Raw genomic sequence first — 23,838 nt, forward strand, 5'->3', positions numbered from 1 at the left:
CGCGATGCTGGAGAAGGGGACGAACTTTCCTGCTCTCACAACAGCCACCCGCAAAGAAGAAGAAAAAATCCTTGTTTCAGTTGGCAACTCTACCCAAGTTATGGTGAAACATCATAGACTTGTGGCCACATGCGCTTTCTGAGAGTTATACTGGACTGTTCGCTTATGAATGGTTGCAGGAACAAGTGGGAATATTCAAGGATTTAGCCAACTGCACACCAGTAGATTTCTTTTAACTCTTTCATATCCCATAGCCTATCTGAAACTATTTTGTCCGATCGACTATTTCTTTACGCGCAAACATGAGTTTATCGCATGGAGATAAGGGCCAGTCTCGCCGACGACAATTGGTGTTGAATAGACTACCTTATGTACGGGTGCCGCTGTCGACAAAGGGAGCCACTGTTTTCGCGATCCTGGCGTTGCTCAGTGAAGGTAAGATAACTAGAAGTGTTACTTTACATCATCTAACTATCGTAACCATTTTGAAGACAACAGAAACATGGTAACAATTTGAACTCTATGAACGAGTGCATGTCTGTTAACAATCACATTGTAGCGGATGTCCAGTGTTAGTTGGCAATTGCATTGTGCGCTGGCAAGTTTATAGGACTACATTGATTTGTGTAATTTACATTTTCTGTTTAATTGTTTTTCATTGGAAAACTGATTCCCAGGATTTAGTGTAGCGTACAATGAGTCTGTGTGCGCCAAGCGAAGCCTTCAGGGGCCGCGGAGTCTCAAAGACGTGGAGGGGGAGGAAACAATAGCGCATCAGTTACCAAATTCTAAACTGATTTTATTGTCTATTGACAGAATCGTAAACTGTCGAACTTGGCCAGACTACAGCGCAGTGAAGAGACGTGATTTGCTTCTTAATGACGCACAGACATAGAATTTATAGCATAATAGCTGTGTTTAAATGCTGTCTTATTTGTGTAGGAACTTTTCTACGAAAAAAAACGTGTTAGGCTAACCAAAACCTTAATCAGTGCGTTTCCGCATTTTGGATAATGTAACATAGATGGGCCTACAGGTAACAGTCGATGAAATATCTCGACATACCCATACTAGTTAGCCTAGTAGACTTACTGGCTAGGTCGCTGCTGTTTGATTCAGCGTGCTGTTTCTTGAATTGAAACCGGCTGGGATGCTGTTGCCTTTAGTGTGTGTGTGTGTGTGTGTGTGTGTGTGTGGTGAAGGAGGGTGGGGGTGAAGTTGCCGAATTTGATTCTCGGAGGTAGGCCTGGGTCGTGGATCGTATAGATCGCCTAGATCAAGCGGATCAAGACTGAAATTGCACTGTCTCGGTGTTTTGATTTCCGCCTTCTAGTCCTATCAGTCACAACCAACATTCTGCTGGTTATGTTTCTTGGTCGGATAGGCTAGTTTTGTCCAGGTTCTCTCATGTACAACCAGGTCGTGGAGACAGGTAAACTCGCTTCAAAAGGAATACTTGGGGGTTGGGAATAATTGTGTGTATTGTCTGTAGCTCTACCTACTCTCTGGGGGTTTTGGTTCCTTCAGGGTTTTTGCAGGAAATTGCGGGATATTTGCATAGTGGTTTGGAAGATAAAAGGCCAAGGCCAGGGCTGATTCACAGGTACTTGAGGGCTCTGCTTGATCTTTAGAACCTAGGGGAGCCATCTCCCCTTTTTGTCATGGTAATTAGAGCTGGCATGGGTGAGGGGCCCCTCAGCAATAGTCATGGAGAAATGCCATGCGCAGGGGGGAATTAAACTGGTATGATCTTAAACCATTTTCACCAAGTGGAGTATAGACTGGGGCTGAGACAGAATGTCCAACATAGTTGATGTGCTGTAGCATTAAACACACATGTTTTATTAAAACATGCATGTGCTCTACATGGATATCCATTTATGGATCCAACAAATCTGGCATAAACTAGTCACATGACTTGTGGTGGTGTATATCAGTTGAGGATAAACTTGCAGTGAGGGAAAAAGCTGACAGGGAGAACATGTTGGACAGTGCAGAAACACAGTTACACTTGACATATTTTGTATATCAAATTACTTAAATGACAAAAAAACAAACATTTTGGCCTCTTTAGGGGTATTTTTCCTCTTTAGTTCCACGATGTGATGAATCATAGATGAGTATCTATCACAGAGTCTCTGCATCATGATGTTATCATTATTGTGGCCCAAGTTTTATGACCGCATCAATTTGAGTCGCTCTGTGTCTGCCAGCCCTAGTAGTGCACCATAATGGAAAAGGTGAACATGATAGAGCAGTGGCCTGCTGCTGTAGCAGCCTAGATGAAAGTTGAAAGTCCTATGAAACATGCTTACTGTTGGCACATGCAAGGCCCTGAAAGCCTGAGAGAGCTGTTAAGGAGTAAAATGTACTCATTGTCTGTACTCGGTCAGTGTCCAGGAAGTGGATTTGAAATGTCCATATGCTGACTTGTGGAAGTTAAAGGAATTTGCATCCAACAAGAGCGTAGATTGTGTCAGTTAACATGCTTCCAAGTGAATTGATCTAATTATATAATGGGAAAGAGAGATCAAAGCCATGATGCTAATGATAGTAACACACAGCCTCAAGTGTTTTATTACTTCTCTACAACTATTGTAGTAAATGTAGCAAGATAAGGCAGACACCTTGAACAGTAGATCACTTCCACAACAGACATTTCAAAAGGACACTGGAGCCGCATAAAGTCCTTCTAAAATGACAGTGGTGAATGGAGATGGGAGTAGGTAGCAGTACACTTTTTGGGCTCATTTGTTTCCAATGGTGCCTAAAAGGAACTATATGGATTTTTGTGGAGAAACATGGTCAAATTGTGATGGGTGAGAATGTTATTTTGTGTCCTGAAGTGATTCTGAAGGCTACTTGCAGTGAATGAGATCACAGATATCCGGCAGAATAGTTTGTTGCCAATTTTTTTTACTTGCAGAATGCACTATGTCTACATTTTGTATGGATTGTATGGCTGGTGACCGGACTTGAAAATTGAGAGTGAGAGAGAGAGAGAGAGAGAGAGTGAGAGAGAGAGAGAGAATGAGAGAATGAGATAAAGACCCTTCTTAACATTTCCAGATTAAAGCCATTTGGCCACATCATGTCCCATTGGCAGTGTGAGTACAGACTTGCACAGTGCACACTGAAGAGGTTAGTGGGGAATGTCTTCAGCATGTGCATGTTTGCAGTCCCTGGTGGTCTTCCCTCTTGATGAGGACCTTAAAGCCCAGTGCATGCCCAGCCGATGCTTGGATGTCTGATAACATTGTGGGCCGGTCGGTTGGCGTCCATGGCCCAACACATGGCCATGTGCGTTCTATTGGCTCTGTGGGCTTGTTTGTTGCTGAATCAACATGTGGAATTGGGTGTCACAGCCAATGGGAAACAGGTTGCTCTGAATGGCTGTTTAGCTCGCCTATCTTTTCCCAAAAGATGCCGTAGCTATTCCCTTTTAAGGAGAGGCAATTCGGGTTGATATAGAGTTTTGGCTCTGGGATGAGTGGATCTAAAAGTATGCTTTCTCCTTATTTCACGTCTTCTCGTCCAGCTCACGCCTTTTGGAGTCGGCTTAGTGTGCGCTTAGCGTAAGATCCACACAATAGTGAATAAGAGCTTGATTTACACTGTGTGGGCACACCACTCCTGCCACAGCATGGCTGCATCCTGGCCAGGGCTCTATGATGGGAGCAGCATGAGGAACAGAGAGGTGGAGAGGGTGACCAGAGTCTTGTGGGAGATACACAAAAGTGCTGTGCTGTCATGTTTCAGTTTGACTGGATTTCACAAAAGTGCTGTGCTGTCATGTTTCAGTTTGACTGGATTTCAGAGCAAGTCTGAGTTTTGAGGCCTCCTCTGAGAACAAGTGGTTCTTGTTTAGTTATGACATCAGAATGAGGTTGTGATTAAATTGAGGTACATATGTTTGTCATTTGCCCTTTTCTCTTGCTGAATTTAGTAGCACTGCAGCATTCTCTTCCTAAACAGCCAAGACGTTCCTTCAGCACAACATGAAAATGGTTATCTACAAAGTGTTTTATTTAAGTGTTTCATAACAGGAAAGAACCCTCAGGATACCTATATGTGTACGCATATAATGTATCACACATGAGTGGTTTGTTTGCTAGATAAGTCTGTCTTGAGGACATGACCTCAGTATACTCTCTTCTTGTGGCTTATTCTGGTGGCATACGACACCTTCTATTACATCTGATATTGCATATTATATTACATTTATAATACATCTGATCTCTACATGGGTGAAATTAATATTATGTATTTGTGTTTTGTTATGCACTGTCTTTAGAAAGCAGCACAATTGTAAAAGGTTGCTGTTTTACAATTTTGCCTTGATATAAAAATCTGCAGAAGTGATAGCCTAAATAGTACAGAACATAGAAAGAAATCAAGCCCATCTGCCAGAGTATTCACCCCTTAATTTGGATGTCCATTGAGGTTCCCTCATTCTTGTTTCTAATGTGTTAATTCTAAGTAGATTTTTGGGGACCTTTTTGCTTTTATTATGATAGGACTGTGAAGAGATTGATAGGAAGTGAGTAGGAGAGAGAGATGGGGCGCGATGGGGAAATGACCATGGGTCAGACTCAAACCCGGGTCCCCGTGGGTACAAGTGTGGTGTGGACACTGCAGCCAGTTTCACCACGGTGTCCCCCTGATCTCTCATGTTTGCACATACAAAAGGCTTATCAGCGTCAGAAATGGTCATGGAACCTTATTGCAGAGTTGAGTTGTAGGTCCTCATGTCTTGGTTGAATAGGCTGAATTGGCAAAACACTGGCCCCAAGTTGTTGTAGATCCTATATTACATGACCCTAACAGAAACAAGCAGATTTGAGACAAAAGGGTTTGAAATTGGATGATGCCACAAGTGCCTAAAACTTTAGGTGTGGTCTACTCAGCAGGCGAGGGGTTAATCTCGACCAAGTCTACACTACACTAATACTACTATGTTTTACTATGTTTTACAGTATATATTTAGATATAAAGACTTTCTTTTGGATTATTTTCTTGTGTTCTCTCCCCATTTCCACCTCAACAGACACTCACAGGTCACAGAGGTCACTGCTCTCCTCTCCCCTGTGATGCCCTTTATGTGCCTTCCTATGTGAATACTCTGGCTTTGGTGTTGTGGGCCTCTATGGTCCATGCATTAATGTCTTCCCATGAATAGAGCCCATGTTGGTCTGTGCGGTCTTGTAAGGAGGGGAGTCACTCACAGGATCTGTAGAGGTTGGTGGTGGAATGGGGGTTTATGGAACTCTGTATTACTAATTTTCTTGTGTGAATTAATCTTCTTGAATTTGTCATAAGTCATGGCATATTGGTTGTAGTGGTAGACGAATTGATTAAGTTGGAGATAAGCCTGGTTCTTCTATAGTTTTTAAAAAAATCAAAAATCAAAGATAAAAATGGAATGAGCAAAGGAGCTTGGGGATTGTGCAGTATGAACACAACAAATGATTGGCCTGAGAGAACACGTGCCATCGTATGTGTGATGACACACTGAGAAGCACAGCTGCAACAGAGATTTTATTTGGGCTGCCAAACAGACATTGTGGCTGCTGGGTGATGTGTTGTAGTCCAACACACAGTATGTAGACTAGCCCACCTTCTTTTCACTGTTTCTGCACCATTCTGGGCAGAGAGCTCTATTCATAGCTCTCAAAACTCTCGTCACTCATATCCACCCTCTTCATCCAGCTAATGCATTTCAGCATGGAAACACTCTAAGGCCTGTGAGCATCCAGTGCGACAGAGATAATCCCAAAGTATGGCTATCAGGTCACTTGAGCCAGCTATGTCCATAGCGCACAAGCCTGGATAATTTCAGTTCATGGCCAGTTCTAATGTTCCCTCCATGTTGGTACCTAATATTGTGGCTGACCAACTGTTCTTTAATTGTCAGGGATTTGCACAAGTTTTCCAACTAACGGTCCCATTACCCATCCACCTCCTGCCCCTGCAACCTAGAACCTGTGTGGGATGGACCGTGATATGCCAACTCCCACACATCGTTTTGATTTACGCAGGAAAGACATATAGGGACACCTGTTGGGCCATGTCCTCTGGAAGGCTGTTTCGTGATGGTGGTGGGTGTAGCAGCTGCAAAAACAGCCAACCTCCCTCCTCCACACCCTAGACTAGGCCACGGTGTCTCCTTAACAATGTCTCCAATGGCTGCACTGCTATATTATCTAGTGGATTGGGTTACCACAAGCACAACAGCAGCTGAATGTGATAAGAGGACCAGTGTAGGGCCTAAGCCTGTGAGGGTGGCATGGGCTGAAAACCTCTCTCATTAACATGCCAGGTTATCCTATATCAGCGTGAAAAATCAATTTAAAAGAAGTTGTAGAGGTATCGGTGCTCCATAGGCAACCATTTCTCCATTGCCACAAATAAAAAAGATTGATGGAATGTTGTTTATCGAGTATTAAAACATTGCCATCTTTATTCTGACCGGAACATAATGCTGTAATGTTCAGCAGATACACCAAATGAGTAATGATGACTTTGATCTGAACTGCATGCCACTTCTCAACATCACCATGGTCCTTTGGGGATTGATTCTCCTAAGTAATATGACTAAGCTCCGATGTCTTGAGAAATCTTTTGTGCTGGCTTGTTTATGAATGGCCCACTGGTTCTCACATGCTCGGTGGCTCTAGTGAAGCTACTCATAACCTCAGTATGTGTGAATTAGGCCCCAATGCCTTGTTCACTGGGTAGGTGGACATGTTCTACACAAGACATCACATTTGGGAAACCAAAGAATAAAATACCAGCTAATTGTTGTTCAGTTATGAAATGACATTAATGGATATTAGAATATAGTAATAGATTTTGTATTTTATCACAAACATCATCATGTTCAAAGTGCAATTTAAGTTTTCAACTTCAGATTGCTAAGTAGTAACATTTAGAATTTGCGTGAGCCGACACTCATTACAAAGCATGCATCAAATTGTAGGCAGAGGACAAGATGGCTGAAGCTGTGCTCTTTTTTTTAACAGGGAGTGGGAGTGTTCATGAAGGCTGTCTTAATTCAATGAAGCCTAATGTCCTACAAATTAAATTAGGTCTTCTTGTTGAATAGAATAGTCAATTAGTTTGAGTCACAGATACTTGGGAAGCTGACAATGATATGGCACTAGGTGCTATTGTGGTTCATTACTCTTTCATTGTGTAGTAGAACTGTGTTCATATACAGTATGTATTCATATCGCTTTTGAGTATTAGCTAGCTTGTTGCAAAATGCTCATCAAATCTGCGGATAGGATAGTAAACAGCAATCGTTGAAGTTTAGAATTTGCAGAAGGAGCGCGACCTGTGTGACTTGTACACATGTTTGTCAAGGCAGCAGACACATGTGTAATCCCCTGCTGACACTGTGACCCTGCTCATCTCATGTGCTCTTCCATCCCAGCCGTGTGCCAGCAGAATATGTAGATATAGGTATCTTTTCATCTGCTATGATCCAGAACATTCCTTGCTTTCCCATGTAGAGCATAAGATGCAGCGCACCATGAATGCCACCTTTGTCCCGCGCTCTGTAAATTCCTCCTCAAGAATCCAGAGAGAGGTTTGGGATCCTGCCTAGAACAGGTATTTACGGAGAACTGGCTTTAAAATATTGCGTCCACGAACAGCTGTCTAACTTTTGACTGATTAAAGCTGAACTGAAACAGACAGCATTCTATGTCATATGGAGTGAATCAGTCTCGTCGTCTCAGACTCTGAATCCTCTCAGTATTGAAACCAGTTCTGTCGTTATTTCTTGCGTTGTCTCTATTGGATCCAGATCCACTCTGGTCAGTTCAAAAATCCAGTGGTCAGTGAAGTTGGAATTCTGGTCTCATGCATCACCGGTCAGTGGGCTCACTAAATATGAATGATGTTTTGTTATAGCAGTGCCTGGGGATTTCCATTGTTGTTTTACGCTGTCCTGTTATTCTTCACATCTTTGAAATTGTAGAGAGCAAACACAGTCTCTGTGGGCTAATATTACCTCGCACTGAACATCAGCAAAGAGCTCTGTGTTCCTGTAGTCGACAGGAGGAAAGATGTTGTGAAATTCTCCCCCGCACATCTCCCTATCTGGCTATAGAGCACACATGGAGGGATCATTTGCATACCCCGTGGTGTGTAGTTAGTTGTCTTTGAGACAGCGGCATATGTTTGAGGCTCTTGCATGCATTTATGTGGGAACCTAGAATTCCCTGTTCTGGTTGAAGTTTAAAAGTGTTTTAAAGCCTGCCGTTGTTGTGGCCCAGAGCTGAGAGCAGTTGCTCCTGGAGGGCGGTCATTTGGTGCTCATTTGGTGCTCATTAGGTCCGTTTCCCTGCTCGGAGAGAGACAGCCTTCAACGTCTGCTGCAGGAGCCTCATAGAAGGCCTCCCTTTGGGACACAGAGCGGCTTTCATCTTAATCAGGGTCACGCTGGTCAGCATCGGTGAGGATGGAGATCTGTCCAGTCGGGAGGAGGGCACTCCAGTAGCATTTCCTCTTCTCAGATGTTTAGTGTAAAGGCTCTTCGCTTTGTCAACATGGTGGAGGACAGAGGCGTGGGTTCTGTTGCAGTTCTACAGTAGGCATGACGCCATGTTCTAAGACAGACCGTGAGAGTGCTGTGAGAGTTCTCCAGCTGGTCCAGGAGTCTTGAAAGTGGACATTCTAATGATACCGAACGATGCATCATTTGTCCGGTAGTAAAAAAAAACAAAACAGATCAGCCATGATCTCTCAGACTGACCATGCCCAGCTTTTCGCCAGAGCTCTTGCTCTGAGAGTGCTAAAAGAAATCAGATGATTTCTGGTGTGCCCCTAGCCACCACCCTTTCTATTTTCTGTAGCGCGGCGTTGCCATTGTCTCTGCGGGAGAGACTGCATTCATTTCCCCTCCTCAGCATGGACAGTCCTCTCCCTGCGAGGGCTCAATTGAGGCCCAAGAGGACTTTGTGTGTGTGTGAGGGGGGAGGGGGAGCGCTCTGTCGCTGTCCTGTCTGGCTCTGGGGGAGTGCTGGAGCTGCTGCTGGAGAGCTGGCAACACAGGACATTTTTCTGATAGTGCAGGAAAACAAAGTCTGAACTAAAAAAACAGTTGAAGCTTGTGCATCTGTTCTCTCATTAGAAAGACTTCTTGTTAAGACGTACTCCTTAACGGTCAGTATAGAACGGTCCCATCAGGTCAGTAGTGGAGTGGAGAATACAGCGGAGCATCACTCAACAAGCAGGCGTTAAAGAATGCCAAGTGATGTGAAGGTGCAAGGCCCTGTCTGCAGCACACCTGCAAGAGGACGAGGGCTGCATGAGTAGTGCTCTGAGTGAGCTCATGTGTGTGTGTGTGTGTGTGTGTGTGTGTGTGTGTGTGTGTGTGAGGGGGGGGGGGGGGGGGGGTCATGGGGCAGCACGGCCCAGTACATCTGCTGATGAGCTGCTTACGACTGTATCACTCTATCTCTTCATCATTCTATACCTCCATCATCCTATACCTCCATCTCTCTATCACTGTATCATTCTATCTCTTCATCATTCTATACCTCCATCATCCTATACCTCCATCTCTCTATCACTGTATCATTCTATCTCTTCATCATTCTATACCTCCATCATCCTATACCTCCATCTCTCTATCACTGTATCATTCTATCTCTTCATCATTCTATACCTCCATCATCCTATACCTCCATCTCTCTATCACTGTATCATTCTATCTCTTCATCATTCTATACCTCCATCATCCTATACCTCCATCTCTCTATCACTGTATCATTCTATCTCTTCATCATTCTATACCTCCATCATCCTATACCTCCATCTCTCTATCACTGTATCATTCTATCTCTTCATCATTCTATACCTTGATCACTCTATAACTCTATACCTCCATCACTCTATCCATTCATCATTCTGTACCGCTATCATACTATCCCTCCATCATTCTCTACACCTCCATCACTCTATCATTATATCCCTCCATCATTCTATACCTCCATCACTCTATCCAGGAATGACTATGAAGGCAGTCGGTGCAAGCCTGCAAGTGGGCAGGGTGAATGTGAATTCTACTCTATTGTGTACAGCTATACTGGATACTTGATAATGGTCCCACTTCCCTCTTCTGTGTTTTGTTCCAGTACTCTGTGCACATGCTGCCCTCCAGTTTAGTGAGGAGCCAAAGTCCCAGGATGCATTGCACGGGCGCAGTGCCATGCTGCGTTGTGAGGTCAGCAGTCTGGAGGAGGTGGCGTACACCTGGGTGCAGAACGGAGCGCCCGTGACCAACACGGACAGGCGCTACCAGGAGGGCGGGAACCTGAAGTTCACCGCCGTGGATCGAACCCTGGACTCCGGAAACTTCCAGTGTGTGGCCCTCATCAATGCCACAGGAGAAGAATCCCGCTCCAACAACGCCTCCTTCAATATCAAATGTGAGTGGGCCGCTCTCTGTGGGGAAGTTCCCTGTTGAACTCGCCGCTCAGTTGACCAGCATGTCCCTCCCCACGCTCTGCCCCAGACCCTGGTGCTCATAAACACACACATGCAAGCCATCAGCTTTGATTGTGCCCCTCAGCACTCTACACACAACTACACAACATTAAACATCAGCCGCTTGAGAGAAAGTTATTTTGGGCCAGCTCGAGGCCCAGACAAAGGTCTCATTCATTGGCCTTGCCAAGATGAATTGCCTGAGATGCAGTGTCCAGCTGCCTATGGCAAATAAAAAGGTGAGTGAGTGGGCTTAAAGGAGGCCCCTGTTCCCGCGGCCTGTTCTAAAGACACGCTGCAGAAGGGTTCCCGCGGCCGGTTCTAAAGACACGCTGCAAAAGTGTTCCCGCAGCCTGTTCTAAAGACGCGCTGCAGAAGTGGAGGGATTTGTTTTTTGGTCATCAGAACACGGTTTTCCACACCAACAGACACATCTCAGGAATAGCCATTTTATTCGTTTGGTCTCTCATTCTTGTCTTTTTCTCTGTATCTGTTTCTCTCCTCTGATCTCCTCAGGGCTGGAGAGCGGTGCAGTCACACTTCAGGAACCGGCTTCAGAGGCAGACATCGAGAGCTCCTCCCTTGTGACGTTGCGCTGCAATATTGATGGGCATCCACGGTGAGCATCCCCCCCTTTTCCTCGCTCTCTGGCCTTTGGCTGTTTTATTAAAGTCAATACGGCACCCTCTGGGCCCTGTGCACATACACGGTTTAGCAAATAGAAGAGGAGGTATGACCGTTTATCTGTTATGATAACAACGTTAGTTGTAAACATAGCCATCTATGTTCAGACATTTCATTCTTCCATTCCAACATAACAATATACTGTACATTCAGGCAGTACGTAGCATAAAGGCACCACTAACATAGGTACAAACAAACCCAACTGACGAGGAATGTTAATGCATCACCTTATTTACAGTGTTAAACTATATCTCAATATGCTGAATAACATTCACTTGTTGTGCATACATCATCTATACATGACATAATTATTATCACATTTTCTCATTTTGAATGAGATTGGTCTTTGTTGGAATTCTTTATAATAATTAATAATCTGATTTAATGCTACTTCCATTAGCAAGTCTGCTATTGAAATTGTTAACATACAGACGTATCTCTAGCAAATAATGGACCCCATAATATTTACTATCCGGCCCTGTATTTTAAGGCTCAAACTGCAACAAATTTCAAAGCTCGTAGGCGTAGCTTGGTATTTACAGAGGATTATACTGTAAACTTGAAAGCATAATCATGTAGCTGTGGAAATGTGCCAACATATCAAGAAGAGAGTGGTAGACAACATGAACTTTTACACTCTCCCTTTGTCAATTACAGGCCGACATGCCGCTGGTTCAAAGATGGCGATCATCTCACAGAGCGGGATAAGATCCATCGCATCAACAACAAAGAGCGAACGCTCACGCTAGCTAGTGCCACACCAGACAACAACGGCGTCTACTACTGCTGCGGCAAGAACCCTGCTGGACACACCTGCAGCGGCCTCAACTTCACCCTCAACATCATTGGTGAGTGTGCAGGAGAGACTCGCTTTTGTTCATTTCACTGATTGAGTTTAGAAGTAGACTTAATACTGAGTTAGAAGTTAGACTGTATAATTACAGTCAGTGTAGAGTTTAGTGCCATCTAGTTTAGCAACCAATTGAATACCTTCCATTTTTCAAAAGTCTTGGAGAAATATGGAGGCCGTCAAGGGCCATGCAAATGTGATGGGGCCCAGTGGTTTGGTTGTCTATACCCGGTATAATGGATATAAATAGCGAGTGAGACTATTCATCAAACCCTTTTTAAATTTAAAGTTACCTCACTTTGAATTTTGATGTGTAGACTTTCCATGAATGATTTACTGCTTGACGTCATGGCCGCTTGTTGTTGCTGCAGATAAAAGTTATCCTCAGCCGGTGGTGAGGCCAGAGGACCTGGTGGTGCTCAAGAACGAGGAGGCCATGTTCCACTGCCAGTTCAGCGCTGAGCCTCCACCCACAGTGGTCTGGTATCACGAGGATGAACCCGTCGCCAACAAGTCTCGGTATGCCCCTGAATGCTTCATTTACGCCCTTTTGTTTTATCTGAATTTGACACACTATGTGTGCACAAAGGGGAAACCCTCTGGTGTGCGTGTATAGTCCTGTCTATGAGAACAACAATGGGAAACATACATAATGTATTAGAGTCCCAATCCAGCCAATCAGCATGCTGCTGCAGGAGCACAGAATGAAGGGCTGTCATTTGATTGGCTTTTGAGCTCAAGGATCTCGCACCAGAATCTCCCCTTACATTCATCTTAACACCTCTGCAGCTGATCATCCCTCTTGGACTTACTTATGGAGCACTTTGGGCCAACTCCTGAGGTGTCACTTGTGGTGAACATGTTTTCTATGAACAGTTCAATTTGAACGATTTGGTGTTAACATTCCATTCTAACAGTAATTGCATTGTTGCCTTCGTCCAGTTCTGTATAGTCAACGTCCACCTGTATGCGAATTTGAATGCAGGATGTTGTTTTTAATTGTGCTATATAACTAAAGTGACTTGACCTGACTGAACTGGACTCTTCCTCTCTCTCCATAGGGTGTTCCTGATGGGAAACGGCTCACTGTTCATCACCCAGGTGAAGCCACGGAACACGGGGACGTACAAGTGTGTGGGCAAAGGACCAAAGGGGCAATCAGTGGCTCTAGAGGCGTCCTTGCGACTGGCCGGTAAAACATCCCAAACCTCCATTTGCTTTTAGTTCTAATGACCATACACAGCCCTGTCTCCAAACAAGTTACAGTATGACACTCTGTAACAGGTATATAAAAACAGAATGGCATCATTTTTAAATCATCAATTGTTGGACTAGAAAAATATGTTACCTTAGAATTTGATGCCAGCAAGGCATGTTAAAATTGTTGGGACATGGGAATGTTCAGCACTGTGTTGCTTCACCTTCTCTTTTAACCACAGTCTGTACATGTTTGGGAACTAAGACCAGATACTGGAGTTTTTAAGAATGAAATGTTGTCCCATTCTTGCACAATACATAGTGTAGGATTTCAGTCTGGGATCTATTTGTGTTTTGCGTTCCATGATGCACCCAGTGTGACAGGTCTAAACTGCATGCGGACCAATGGAGCACCTTTAGCATGGAGCCGTACTCTACTGTGTGCAAAATGCAGTTTGGCACTGTTTTCCTGAAATATTCAAGGTCGTCTCTGAAAAAGACGGTGACTGGATGACCATATGTGTTGCTCAAAACATATATATATACAGTATTATACTGTAGATATATATATTGTATATATCATTCTGCTATCATTCTGAGGCTGGCTTTTGAACTGTGCAATAATAACAAGTGGGTTGGTCCCTCTCCGCTTTAGCCTGGAGGACGCAGCGTTTTTGATTCCCAAAAAGAGTTACACGTTTTGACTGGTCTCACCACAAGACAGTATTCCACATTGCCTCAGTCCATCTTAAATGGGTGCAGGCCTAGATTAGATGGCGGCATTTCTAGGTCATGTCTAAATATGGTTTCTTCTTTGCGTGGTGGAGTTTTAACCATCGTTTGTGGATGGAGCATCAAACTGTGTTCAGCACCAATGGGGATCTGAAGTTTTCCAGCCCTTGTGATGTTCTTCACAGAAACGGGTCCATTTTTTAATGCAGGTCCAGCTCCAGCTCCAATATCACAGCACTCCGATATTTTTTCAGCCGTCCCTTGTTTAGATTTCTCTGGACTCCCTGACTAGTTTAATGATTGTACTATAGATAATGTCATTCTGAAATCTTTCACAATTTTACATTGAGGAGCAATATTCTTCTATTTGGCCGCACGTTTTCACAGTCCCAATTTTTAAAGTGTTGGTGCTGGCATCAAATTTAAAATGGGCGTATATTTGTCATGAAATGGTCAAATGTGTCAGTTTCAAAATGTTATGTTCTCCATGTCCTTTTTGTGGCTATGTATGAGTTTTTGAGAATTACAGATGATCACATTCAGTTTTATATACATTTAAACAGTGTCCCAACTTTTTTTGGAAATAGAGTTGCAGTTGATCAGATCTTGTATGTATGAAATACCTGTAAATTCACGCAACTATTTTTGTGACTGTTTTTGTACGCACTACACATTGGGAGCTGTTTGATCAGGAGATGAGACTATCATCAGATCCCTCTCCCTAAAGTGCTGTCCTCCTCTCCCGTGTGTGCAGAGCTCGAGGACATGGTGAACAGCGTGTCGCGCGTCTTCGCCGCCGACTCCATGGAGCGGGTGTCGTGCCGCGCCCCTCGAGGGCACCCCGAGCCTGAGGTGTGGTGGGAGCGGGAGGGCACCAGGCTGCCTAAGGAGGGCCGTGTGCACCAGGAGGGCCTGGACCTGATCTTCAGCCCCACACAAGGAGACGACACCGGAGACTACGTCTGTGTGGCCCAGAACAAGGCTGGAGTGAAGATGCAGGTGTTGACCGTGACTGTGGCCAGTAAGTATGACTGACTATCTCACTTTTAAATGGCCATGTTAAGTGTGCGAACCAGTAACAGTTCTATAGCTTGGGACGCCATGCCAATGTCAAATATTGTACTGAAGGCTAATTGTTTTACTTAACAGCAATGCTCTTCTTGAGATATTTTTGTGGCGATATTTAAAATGTATTTCCGTCATATTTCCAGCACCACCAGTTTGGGTTCAGAAGCCACCAGAGAAGAGTGACCTGCGAGAGGGTCAGGCAGGGTACCTGCACTGCCATGCTAAAGCTAATCCTGAGCCAGAGGTCATTTGGTACAGAAACCACGCCCCTATTGAAAACGAGGTAGGCCAGAATCTTTTAGTGATTGTTTGCCTCAGATGTGTTTTGCATTGAGATATCACTGTTGATCTACATTGATATCACTGTTGATCTATATTGACATATCACTGTTGACTTACATTGAGATATTGATCTACATTGAGATATCACTGTTGATCTACATTGATATATCACTGTTGACTTACATTGAGATATCACTGTTGACTTACTTACATTGAGATATTGATCTACATTGAGATATCACTGTTGATCTACCATACATTGAGATATCACTGTTGATCTACATTGAGATAGCACTGTTGATCTACATTGAGATAGCACTGTTCTGACTGATGTGTTACTGTCACTGTTCCTCACCTCACCTGTGTCCTTGTCACCTGTAGGATGTGCGCTTCAAGCAGTTTCCTAATGGGACTCTGCGCATTAACACTGTGGAGGTCTATGACAAGCTCATACAGTACGGCTGTATGGTCAGGAATGAAGCTGGGAGGCTGACTGCATACGCCAGTGTGTTTGTACTAGGTAAGGCTGAACGTATACGCCAGTGTGTATGTACTGTATAGGCAAGGCCATTTGGCTTTATCCATCAGCATCCTGTGTGTGTATTCTGGTTCAGGAGATGCATCACTCCTGTTTGCGCTAGTGTTGTGCTCTTAAGTAAGCAATGCAGCTCTTGGTCTTCTAATGTGTGTGTGTGTGTGTGTGTGTGTGTGTGTGTGTGTGTGTGTCTCCGTGTCCCACAGAGCGTCTCAAGTTCACGCCCACCCCCCAGTCGTCCCAGTGCCTGGAGCTGGAGAAGGAGGGCAGTGTGCAGTGCTCTGCGCGGGGGCAAGAAGCCCCCCTCATCCAGTGGATCAAATCTGGTGATTATGAGAGCCTCATGTGTGGCCCTGCTTTACCTACAGAAGATACTGTGGACCTTAGACTTGCACAGTGTTTGAATAGAATGGTGCAGCTACTTGACCGTTCGGACTGCTAGCATAGTAGACAGCAGAAAGTAGTTATGATGAATATTTGAATCATATTTTCATGTGAATATACGGAAATATGTAATCAGACTAGATTGAGGCATTGATAGACTGATAGATTGATAGATTGATAGATTGATGTTAATGTGAGAAAATGTAATATGGAGTCGGTAACAGTGAAGGTGGGGATTGATGATGATGGTGTATTGCTGTCTGTTACCCATAGATGGCAGCGAGATCCCACCGTGGGTGACACAAACAGGGGGTACGCTTCAGTTCTCTAAGGTGATGCAGGCGGACGCTGGGAACTACACCTGTGTGGCCTCCAACAGCCTGCAGGGGGAGATCCGAGCAGAGGTGGAGCTCACTGTGGCAGGTAGGAAGAGGAGCACTGACACCAACCACAAAGCACACATGCACAACCACATTACCACACTAATATAGTAACACACTAATACTGAACCACATTACCACACTAATATAGTAATACATTAATACTAAAACCACATTACCACACTTATACTGTAACACACTAATACTAAAACCACATTACCACGCTAATACGGTAACACACTAATACTAAAACCACATCACCACACTAATACAGTAACAAGCTAATACTAATGTATGCATGTATGCTCTCTTGGCCTTTCCCATCCGTAGAGTATGTTTCCTTCAAGCTGGAGCCGGAGAACACCACGGTGTACCAGGGCCACACGGCCGTCCTGCACTGCCAGGCCAGTGGAGACCCGACGCCCTACATCCAGTGGAAGAAGAAGGACGCCAGGGCCATTAGGAGCAGGTCAGACTCCAGATCAAGTTGTGATTGGATCTGTAGCATGTAGAATTTCTATTTTAGTTCTACAGGGAATGCTCTTTTATTTGTTTTCACAGAGCATTTCTTTTGTGTTGAGGACTGAGGAAAATTAGATTTCTTTGGGTTTTTCACTGAGTTCAACATAATTGTTTATCACATTGTGTTCACTCGGCAGGCACCAAACCATGCCCAATGGGTCTCTGGTCATTCACGATGTGAGCATGGAGGACACAGGCAGCTACATCTGCATCGCTGGGAATAAGTGCAACATTGGCCACACCTCTGCAGAGCTCTATGTCGTGGGTAAGGAATAGCATTAACGACCAGTGGTGTGGAGAGCAAAACGATGGGATTGATGTGATGCCATACTGAAACAGAGAGAGTATTATTTAAGATGTACCATTAGCAAAGACAAGCTGCACACATGAAAGTGAATAGCTGACTGAAGCTGCCTGTTGTTTGTGAATGTGTGATACAGAGAAGCCTGTGCAACACGCACTGGAAGTGGAGAGAACCCCGTATAAGATGATTCAGACCATTGGCCTGTCGGTGGGAGCAGCTGTAGCTTACATCATTATTGTGCTGGGCCTCATGCTTTACTGCAAGAGGAGGCGCAATGCAAAGCGGCTGCAGAAGGGCCCTGCCGAGGGGGAGGAGCCAGAGATGGAGTGCCTTAACGGTGAGACTGAGCTCCTGAGCTCCTGGGTTCTTTTATTGGATCAGAAGACCTTTGGGACACACTTTCCGTTTGAAGTACAGATACTCTTCTGGATTCAAAAGTGGTAGAACATGCTCATTCCTTGGCCATAGTGTTGTGATTGTAAGAATGTTACTTGTTCCAACATCTGTAGGGGGTGCCACTGTTCAGCAGAATGGCCAGACCACAGCACAGATCCAGGAGGCGGTCGCCCTGACCAACATGGCTGCCACAGGAAATGCCAACAAACGCCACAGTACCCACGACAAGCTTCACTTCCCCCGAGCCAACCTAAACAATATCACAACACTAGGTACAGTGCCTGCTTTGAGCTGTACAGAGAACTGAATGCCTATTTTTAAGACTAGATATCTCAACACATTTTCTTAGAATTAAAAGGAAATTCTATGGAATTGGGTCAGATTTTTAACATACTTGATTTTACCAGTTCATTTCCTGCAAGTAACCACAAAGATATGCAAAATGATTGTTGATTTGATAGTATCAATATAAAAATCATAGGTAACAAGGCTGGCAGAGAGTAACAGGGTGGACAGAATGTGATAGTAATGGGATGAATGGGTGGGGATTAGAGAGATATTTACTCAGGTACTTTCCATCTGAAAATGTATCCTACTTCATAAGAGTCAGGTGACTAAAGGAACAATCAAAGGGTGTGTCCAAAAGGATTTTCATCAGAGTAAGTGGCAGTGTTGTAATATTCAATACATAAATACATAAACATTAAAACATTTTTATTACTTATATACAACTAAAGTTGAATCATTATAGTTGCAATTATTTTACAGTCAATAAGCCCTGAGGACATAAACCTTGTTTTATGTAGTAGATGTGCTTCATTTTGTAAACAGGCCTAAAAGTATAAGTTTCAACCCAAGTAGACCAATACAAGATAATCACTTATTATGTCTTGGGGACACAAATGACACCGTTTGTTAAGAGTGACTCATGTACAGTAGAGAGTATTTCCTTGTTTAGTAAAGAAAGATGTGATTTGATGGGCTGCACCAACAAGATCAAAGTTAACGCAAAGACTACGCCCGTTACACCCGTTCCTGAAACTCTTCAGGAAGTAAAAATATTGAGTCTGGAGACCAGGCTACATTTGTATACCTCCTTTTTACCTTTACTTCTATTACTCTTTTTAAACTTGACCAGTGTCAAGGTGGAGGGCTCAGTTTACATAGGATAACTCACAAATCTGTAGTGCAGTTTGAACAATAAAACGAAAAGAGGCACTATTTTTAAGATAATGAATTTTATTACAAAATATTCTGTTTATTATTAAGCCTAAATTGGCCTACTGAGGAGACAGGGGATATAGTGGACCCAGGTGATGAGGTTGTGATGTTTCTGAGGTTGTGATGCTACTCAGGTGAAGGCAGCAGTGAGCAAAGGAGCCAGCCAGCAAAATGGACAGACCATAGCTGGAGTGAAACATGGGTCATTCCCCGGAGTCGGTGCAGGCTAGGGCTGAGCTCTGTTGTCCTCACGGGGTCCTGCTGGTCTTCCATGAAGGGCTCTTCTAGAACTTCACATCAGGGGATCAGGCTCCTCAGGACACTTCAGGCGATGACTTGGGAGTTCAGCTCTGGAGTCTTCACTTGATGACCAGGAACTCCAGAGCTTTAACTAGTTCATCTAGTCCCCAGTCTGCCTCTACACAGGCCTGGGTCCCGCTAGCCTCCCACTCCATCGGCTCCTCCTCATCAATCTCCAATCCTGTGGGCACAGAATTTAGGTCCAACAGAGACTGAGCCATGCTGACCGCCAACTCCATCGGCTCCTCCTCGTCAAGTTGCAATCCTGCACGCGCAGAATTTAAGTCCAACAGAGGCCAAGCCATGCTGGCCTCCCATCCCACTGGTTCCATTGGTCCTCAGGTTTAAAAATGGCAAAAAACTAAATCGGTAAAAAACAAAATTGCTGTGCAGTAGTCTTCAAACAGAAGTAGAGTTTAGAGTGGTAGAATCTTGCCAGTTTTCTGACAAAAGGTGGCCATCATAGACATATACATGGTGGCCATTGTGAAGATGTCATAATCACTAGTTGATGATGTCATAAAGACATCCTTTTCTTCAAAATTCTCTGACCTAACCATACAATCTAATGAACCTAACAATAACAAAGATTATGGTTATGGTTATTTAGCAGACGCCTTTGTCCAAAGCGACATACAAATAAATAACAATACAAATTAAATTAACAGTGAACAATTACAAAATAGGGAGAATAGCAATATTATCAATAAAACAATCATTTTAACCGCTAACCTAATGAGAAATAAAACAATGAAATGAGAATTATTTATATGAGATTATACTGTAAATGGTGGAGCAAGGTAGTGATAATATGGTTATGGTTATTGCTCTTTGGCAGAAACCTTTGTCCGAAGCAACATACAAATAAAAATAATACAATAATGAATTTAACAATTTTTAAAAAATTGGTCAGACTACTATAGGGATAATAGCAATATGAACAATAAACAATGTCAATTCAAGCAATAACCTAATGAAAATAAACAATGAATATATAGGAGAATAGCAATAATAAAACAATAATGTCAATTCAGTCAATGGCCTAATGAAAACAAAAACAATACTATATTATACAAACCATAATAATAATAATGATGATAATAATAATAATAGTAGTAATAGTAATACATTTTATTTAAAGCACCTTTCATGATACCCACGGTCACTTCACCAACAAAAAAGATTGTTAAAATTATAGTCATTTCATAAAAAATAAAAATGAAAATAAAAGTCAGTCAGTCCATAAGCTATCTTGGCATTTGTAATCTTTCACAACAATCTTCTTTCAGCATCATCAGGTTTATGTCCCTTGGGGGTTTGTTGATGCAATGCAGGCTATACTTTGATTTTAATTGGCTGATTAGAATGAGATCCCTGATCTTAATTCAGGTGTGAATAGCGATGGCTGCAACTTGTGTGTAAACATACAAGCTTTGTAATGTATGAAACCTTTTCAGTGTGGCAGAATAGATTTTTATCTACACATGAATAACGCAAAATCCACTGACATTAAAATCAGAGGTGTGTTAATATTGTGATGTTTGTGTATAACGCTTGGGTTTCTGCTGTGCTGTAGGGAAGGGGGAGTTCGGTGAGGTGTTCCTGGCCAAGGCAAAGCTTTGTGAGGATGAAGACGAGGCCGTAGTTCTGGTGAAAAGTCTGCAGACGCGGGACGAGCAGCTTCAACAGGAGTTTCGTCGAGAGGCCGACATGTTTTCCAAGCTCTGCCATGCAAACATTACACGCATTCTGGGCATGTGCAGGGAAGTGGATCCACATTACATGATCCTGGAATATGCTGACATGGTGAGTATGGAGGCCAGAGTGGATTGAAAAAGACACAACATTTGTGCCGAACATGTTATTTCCATTTGTCAAGTATTGTTGTAAGTGTTAAGAATCAAATGTTTTTTTCCCATGATATTTTTCCTTCAGGGAGATCTGAAACAGTTCTTGAGAAACTCCAAAAGTAAAGATGAAAAAGTCAAAGTACTCAGCACGAAGCAAAAAGTGAGTATAGTTCAGCTATCACAACACAGAGGAACAAACATTCACAGACATCCTCCTGACCTTTTCTTGTTTACTCCACAGGTGTCAGTTTGCCTGCAGGTCGCTAAAGGGATGGAACACCTGTCTAACCAACGTTTTGTGCACAAAGACTTGGCTGCTAGGAACTGTCTCATCAGCTCCAAACGCCATGTCAAAATATCCGCACTATGTCTGAGTAAAGATGTGTACCACAGGTACAGCACCATTCTCTTACCTCTGAAATCACACAGGGGGCACTTGGATGATGCTTAATATGGCCGTTTTCTGAATGAATGGAACTGTCATGTCATTCAATACAAAATGCTGAGTGATTACTAGCATCTGAGTGATTGCCACTCGTGGAATATCTCTTGCCCAATCAGATATTAATAAATAGTTCAAACGGACCCAACTGTTCTATAATTAAACAACATATGGCACAAGTGAAAGTATAGTTTCTGGTACCATCGTCAAATTAGTTTTGATGGCATATGGTAACATGAAGAAGAGATGAACCCATGTGCCATTCTCACTAGCCTTCCAGGATATGCACTTGGCTGTATATTTAGTTTTGTGTTCCAGACTCGACCTGACAGCTTTGCCATCTATGATGCCAAAAGACACTAGTCAGTGTTGGCGAGTGTTTGTTTTTATCAGTGCCAAGTTAGCTTTTGAAACAAAACTCCTTACTGCTGCTTGAGCTGACTTCTTCTGGTCACAGATCACACAGACTTGAGAAGTGCTGCCACCAAGTGATCAGAGGGTGTAATACACATGCACACTGAAAAGACGTGAATAAAGACTATTCTCAGAAGTAAACTTATGTGGTGTTATGGAGAAACTTTAAGGAGTGGATGAATTGCCCAAAATCTACTTGATATAAAAGATATAAAGGAGAATATGAGGTTCCTTCGACTGTTGACATTTCTGTGTTCTGGGGTCTTTTCCACGCAGTGAGTACCATCACTACCGACAAGCTTGGATTCCCCTGCGCTGGCTCCCTGCTGAAGCTGTCTTTGAGGATGACTTCTCCACCAAGACAGATGTTTGGGCATTTGCCGTGCTTGTGTGGGAGATCTTCAGTTTCGGAGAGCTTCCGTATGCTCCTTTGGCTGATGACAAGGTCATAGAGGGTGAGACATGTACATCATCTCATTTTAGCAGTGCTCAGGGGCCACGGCTCATTTATTCTAAATCGACTGTGATTCAGTTTGATTTTAAGGAGACTTCTTGCCTTCATGTTTAATACGAAACTCATTTTTCCCCTGGTTTACTGTTTCATTTGTTGGGTTCAATGAGGCTATCTTGAGACAAAAATGTTCAAAGTTTGTGTTGAGATGATATATAAGTTAATTTTTCTGTTAAAACAATCTTGCAGTGTTGCACTCTTGAGTCTCAAATATGGTCACTTAATTGGTCTTTCAGGTCTTCAGGAAGGGAAGCTGAAGTTGCCTCCTCCACACGGTTGTCCGTCTCGGGTTTACAAGCTGATGATGCGTTGCTGGGCCCCAAGCCCCAAAGACCGTGTATCATTCAGTGACATTGTTACTGCCCTCAGTGAGCTGCCCTCAGAAAGCAAAGTCTAAAATGGCCATGGTGCCTCTCTCTCTCCCTCTCTCTGTTTGTGTGTGTCTGTGTGTGTTTTACTGTATGTGACAAGACACATAACTGAAATACTCTATTTTTCCACCATGGAAGACTCCCCAAAACCTATTTTATATTATGGGGTGATGCAAATGTACTGGCCAACAAGATGCCATTTACAAAGGTGTTTCACTTGTTGATGTTCAGTGAAATTATTCTCTTATAGCTTATCAGTGGTTCAAGGTTTCTCTTGCTTGAACATAGTGTGTGAAACACAATGTAAAGGCCATGCACTGATTTTTTGTTTATTTTAAATCACAGTTTTGTTTATTTTATATAGCTGGATTTTTTCATGCCTATGTCCTCAAGGTCTTTTTAAATGTCATTGTATTGTACATAAAGGTACTGTTTATGTTTATGTGTCTTTATATTGTTCAAATGTATTTTTGTATGCATTGAATAATTCCCCAGGAAAGATTTGTAAATAAAAAAGGTGTAGTTATGACCGAACTTCACTTAAATCCTAAGTGCCTGTTTCAATGAAGGATTTTTTCTATAGTAGCATATGTTATTAACTTTCAAAATGATTTGTACATTTATGCATTTTGTATTTTCATTCTGATGTTTTATACTGTAGTGTTTTTACATTTATTTTAACATGTATAAAAACGTATATCCTATGTTTGACTGAGTCCACTAATATAACCGTTAAGCTTATAGGCTACCTACCATCTCAAAGAACTCTGTCATGACATCCATTCTGCAAACACAATTAAACGACATAGTCCAATGAGCACTTTGTATTCTTTCTTTTTTACGTAACTGCATGATTGCAGGTGCATAGAGTGGCTCTAAAGTTTGAGTGCGTGGGCCA

The 23,838-nt window shown here is 43.1% G+C and overlaps 1 protein-coding gene across 1 annotated transcript; it reads left to right on the forward strand.

Annotated features, from left to right (window-relative positions):
* On the forward strand, window positions 1-23,746 carry ptk7a (protein tyrosine kinase 7a). The gene is made up of 20 exons (XM_062536589.1): window positions 1-435; window positions 10,146-10,439; window positions 11,014-11,116; window positions 11,839-12,029; window positions 12,403-12,550; window positions 13,093-13,223; window positions 14,715-14,981; window positions 15,172-15,311; window positions 15,692-15,830; window positions 16,052-16,171; window positions 16,503-16,652; window positions 16,940-17,078; window positions 17,269-17,396; window positions 17,572-17,772; window positions 17,945-18,103; window positions 20,929-21,158; window positions 21,288-21,362; window positions 21,444-21,595; window positions 22,335-22,513; window positions 22,806-23,746. Exons 1-20 carry the CDS (start codon window positions 303-305, stop codon window positions 22,964-22,966), a joined length of 3,240 nt encoding a protein of 1,079 aa, XP_062392573.1. The 5' UTR covers window positions 1-302; the 3' UTR covers window positions 22,967-23,746.
* The last annotated feature ends 92 nt before the right edge of the window (window positions 23,747-23,838 follow it).

Source organism: Sardina pilchardus, chromosome 1, assembly GCF_963854185.1.
Source record: "Sardina pilchardus chromosome 1, fSarPil1.1, whole genome shotgun sequence".
Classification (NCBI taxonomy): Eukaryota; Metazoa; Chordata; class Actinopteri; order Clupeiformes; family Clupeidae; genus Sardina; species Sardina pilchardus.

Excerpts from the sequence above, each read along its gene's own strand:
- ptk7a (XM_062536589.1), top strand. The coding sequence starts at position 303 with ATGAGTTTATCGCATGGAGATAAGGGCCAGTCTCGCCGACGACAATTG. Across the intron at positions 436-10,145 it reads CCTGGCGTTGCTCAGTGAAG|TACTCTGTGCACATGCTGCC; the intron begins GTAAGATAACTA and ends GTTTTGTTCCAG. Across the intron at positions 11,117-11,838 it reads AATATTGATGGGCATCCACG|GCCGACATGCCGCTGGTTCA; the intron begins GTGAGCATCCCC and ends TGTCAATTACAG.